Source organism: Elephantulus edwardii, unplaced genomic scaffold (genome assembly GCF_000299155.1).
Source record: "Elephantulus edwardii isolate Elephantulus edwardi_28Jun2011 unplaced genomic scaffold, EleEdw1.0 scaffold00010, whole genome shotgun sequence".
Classification (NCBI taxonomy): domain Eukaryota; kingdom Metazoa; phylum Chordata; class Mammalia; order Macroscelidea; family Macroscelididae; genus Elephantulus; species Elephantulus edwardii.
The window spans coordinates 13,867,072-13,871,681 of record NW_006399760.1 but is presented as its reverse complement, the minus strand read 5'-3'; the positions used below and the strand labels follow the sequence as shown (position 1 = coordinate 13,871,681).

General features: G+C 36.4%; 1 protein-coding gene across 1 annotated transcript; it reads left to right on the top strand.

Annotated features, from left to right (window-relative positions):
* The first annotated feature begins 3,728 nt into the window (after positions 1–3,728).
* On the top strand, positions 3,729–4,259 carry LOC102873026 (ferritin light chain-like). The gene has a single exon (XM_006880756.1). The coding sequence runs from the start codon at positions 3,729–3,731 to the stop codon at positions 4,257–4,259; it is 531 nt and encodes a 176-aa protein (XP_006880818.1).
* Positions 4,260–4,610: the final 351 nt, after the last annotated feature.

Sequence of the window (4,610 nt, the reverse complement as noted above, 5' to 3'; positions counted from 1 at the left end):
TTGAAAATGCTATCCAACATTCTGAATCATAATAGTTATGAATGTATGAATGTTATAAAACTAACTTAATGTGTAAATGGCAATAAATATGTGAAATATTTTATAGTCCACTACTGTAGGGGAATATCTTCCACATATGTAATATTTTGCATTCAAAATTTACCTCTCCTTCCTCTAATTAAAAAAAATAGTCATTTAAATTTCACACAAATATAAACTGTAACATCAGCTCTATAAAGTAGCAGTAACTTTTACTTAATCATTAAACAATGATAAATATTGGGCTGTTTTTGTTAAGGATTAAGAAAATGCTCTTTGAAACAGATAAACATTTGTTCCTGTTGGAAATTCCTCCAGGAGTAATGCATCATTTTGCCTGACCAGCCCTAGAAACCTTGGAAAGACAGACTATGTACATGATGGTTGTTAAGCACATGCAATATATTTTGCTTTGTCACTTGGCAACCAAATTATTTTTTAACTTTACCCATTCCAAACTTTTGAGACTCTTAAACTGCTCAGTTTTTTATTGAGAACATGTAATCCAATGTATGCTTCTCTTTGGACAACTAATTTTACTTCTATAGTTCTCATGAAACTTCAGTGAGCCATCTCAAATTTAACCAAGATAAGCCTTCATGGTAGTTATTTAGACCTACATAAAAGGTAATGGGTATAAAAAAAATTCTATTGGTTTTATAACTTTATCGTATCTTAAAGTAGCCATGAAAAAAGAATGACCATAGAAAAGGAATTCAGAGGATGAGTATTCTAATTTTGCTTGGCTCTGTTATGTCAACCAACCATAAAACTGCAGAAAATGTTGTAATCCATCCAGTCCTGATTTCTTAATTTTTAAATCAAAGAGATTTGGTGAAAAATCTCAAACAAAGAGTCTACAAATATTTGAGGTACATATTCTCTTTTTAATCTGAAGGCTGTAAGAGGTTTCCAGTCTAGGGGATCTCGTGAATTCTTGATATCACAGTTCACCCTCTAATTCTCTAGACTGCTCTGGAATTAGCAGAATACTTCTATAATATGTTCTTGTTTTCATTAGTGTGTGCCATCACGTCAGAACCAACTCTGACTCAAAACTCCCCTTCACCTTCCAGTGGGTTTTCAGAAACAGTAATCTCAAACGCATCTTTCTCTTCTGGAAGAATTTCTGGATTTGAACCAGATGACAGTATAGCTCTTCATCACTGTGTCACTGGAACTATCTTCTAGAATCCCTGAAAAGATCCATTGACGTGTTATAAAGTTTTATCCAATATTTCTATATTCATTATTATTGACTACTCATTAAAAAGAATATTTTTTTAAAAAATTACCCTTATCTTCTTAAAATGTGTCCATTCTCCTTCCTTAGTCTATTCCAATGTGCACCAAGTTTACAGCATGTCAATTTAACTTGACTACCTGAGCTTTCATAAAAAATGGACCATGCTGAAAGGCTAACTTGAGAAAGGAATTGATTATAACTGGCAATGCCATCTTGATGGCCTATTTGGAAGCACCTCAGAATTGATTGTTTGTCTATAGAGCCATTTAATGATATTAAATCACTAACTGTGATAGTTGAAAGATATGAGGCCTATAACTAAATATTTATCATTGAAGGCATCAGCCTATGGCAAAAGTAGACACTAGAGTACCACATAATTTGTGTTTTCTCAGAGAAAGACTATTTAGATTTTTATTATTCTAATGATAAAAAAATTGCCCTTGCTACTTGTTTCAGTTCAAAGGAAAAAAATCTTCTTAAATGCTTAAAACAATAGTAGCTCCTTTGGTGAGTGATGGGCCACTTAGTAATAACGCAGTACATTTTGAACAGATCTGTAGTTTTTCAAAGACAAACATCAAATAGAAAGAAAAAGGTTATGTCACCTTCACCCTCGCAGTACTGTCATTTATATGCTATCAGCTCATTAAATTCACATTAGGATACTCCATGGGACTTGAGTTGCTATTAGTGCACCTAAAATGGCATAACAAAATCTCAGTTCACTTTAAGAGAGATGGCATTGTGACATTTTGTATTTCATCACTGAATTATTACAGTCTCAGATGCATTCTGCTGTGATGGTAATGGAAGGAGGAGTACAAGAGAGGAAAGCTGTTCATTTGTTGATCCCATGGGAGAGACAGGCAAAGTTTGATTAAAAAAAAAAAAATTAAGCATGTGAAAGTAAAGCATTAACAATTTAACCCTTGTATCAAAGCTGAAAAACCTAAGTACAAATAAAGGCGAATCTTACAATTTGAGACAGGTTCTGGGGAACTTAAGATAACATGAATTTTATTGAAAAACTTATGAGTTTGGTTTATTGAAGTACATTTATAGGTGGATGATTCTCTGTGTTGAAAGCAATATTAACTGTCAAAATATACACTCGCTATGCACACTACCTTTTCCTATTCTTACAGTTACATTTTTGTAAAAATACAAATCTGTCAAATCAAATATAAGTATACCTGTGACATGTAAACATTTGTAATTATCTTTAAAATAATAGAGGTTTTTTTTCTTAATGACAAAAAAATTCTTTTTCCCCCCCTATTTCTCCTATTCTGGCCTTTTATAGTTCTATTATAAAACAACTATGATGATTATCTCCAAAAACGTAGCACCACTTAGAATGATCAAATTATGCATCTCTAGAAAGCACCAATGAAAGATGTTGTGAACAGCAATGGTTTATGTATGATGACAATATTAGTATTCCTTCTCCATACCAGGATATTGCTAAATTCCCAACTAGTAGAAGTAATTTGAGAGTGTAGGAGCTCAAACTCAATGTTCATCTTCTAATAAGATGGGTGACCATCTTCTATATGAATCTTGATAATAAAAATGCATGATTATTAGGAGAGTTCTATACCTAACAGTAAAAACACCTTCTCTTACATAATTTCAAAACAAGATTAATTTTAAATCATTTTTTTTATTTTAAATGTTTGCAAAAAGATATCACAAATATTTTATGACTGAGGGTTTGGTTTATGGTAATAAACTAATTGTGTAATACATGTAATTGTAAATATTAGTTTATAATTAATTTAGTTCTTAATAATTTACATAAAGGCTTGGCACATAACTACCACTTTGTTATTGGTGGTATGATTGGCAACTCGAAATAACATGGGCTTTGGATTTTTCACGTGAAAAATCCAATTAAGGTTGGATTTTTGCTGCTGGTTGGTATCAAGTCAGTTCTGAGTCGGTGCTATTATGTGTGCGGAGTCAAACTGTTCCATAGAGTTGTCAAGGCTGTGACAACTTTACAAGTAGAGCTCCAGGTCCATTTACTGTTGTGCTGCTGGATTGGGATAAATAACCAGCCCTTTAGTTGATAATTTTGTATGCAACTCTTGGTGTCGCCCAATGAACTAGACAACTGCTAAGATGCTTGTTAATTCTCCATGTCTGTGGCAGAGGTCAACACTGTTGCGGAAAGAAATGCAACAGAACTCATAAGTAGATGTTGCTTTGCTATTAACAACCTATAAAATCTAATTCAAGTTACCCAGCGGTCCCGTGGATCTGTTTCTTGCTTCAACAGTGTTTGGACGGAACAGACTCGGCGACTTTCCCCCTTCCAACCTCCGACTACCCTCCAACTTCACCTCCAGGCGTAACCTCGGGATCATTTCAACCATCTCCTATTTTGGGGACCAGCTAACACCTTTTTTTTTTGTTAGCCCCAAAACCTCGACCAACTATGAGCTCTCAGATCTGTCAAAATTATTCCACCGAAGCAGAAGCTGGCGTCAACCGTCTGGTCAACCTGCACCTGCAGGCCTCTTACACCTACCTCTCTCTGGGTTTTTGTTTTGAACTCGATGATGTGGCCGTGGAAGGCTTGGGACACTTCTTCCGCAAGTTGGTGAGTGAGATGTGTGAGGGTGCCCAGCGGCTCTTGAAGCTGCAAAACCAGCGCGGCGGGCGAGTCCTCTTCCAAGATATCCAGAAGCCATCCCAGGATGAGTGGGGTAAAACTCTGGACACCATGCAAGCAGCGCTGGCCTTGGAGAAGAACTTAAACCAGGCCCTTCTGGATCTGCACACCGTGGGTTCCGCCCACAATGACCCCCATCTCTGTGACTTTCTGGAGAACCACTTCCTGGATGAGGAAGTGAAACTACTGAATAAGATGGGTGACCATCTGACCAAAATTAGAAGACTGGGCAGCCCCCGGGCTGGACTGGGTGTGTATCATCTCTTTGAGCGTCTCACCCTCAAGCACGACTAGGGGGAAACCTCTGTGTCCCCCTGCCAACAGCAGCAAGCTTCTCTATCCCACCGTGATGTAGAATCTTATCCACCCAGAAGCCCTTCGCCTAAGCCTTGGACCAAATGAAACAATAAAGCTTTTTGCAACAACAACAACAAAAATATCTAATTTATTTGCCTACTCTAGGGTTCTGATGGATTAGGATATGCTCTCCCTTCTGGCCCAATAGATCTATTTGTGTCCTAACCCCTGGTAACTATGAATGTATTTTTGTTTGAAAATTGGCTCTTTGAAGATAATATCAGTTCACACATTATGTCTTGCCCAGTTGAGTTCGACTAATGGTGATATTATAGATTAGAGTAGAGA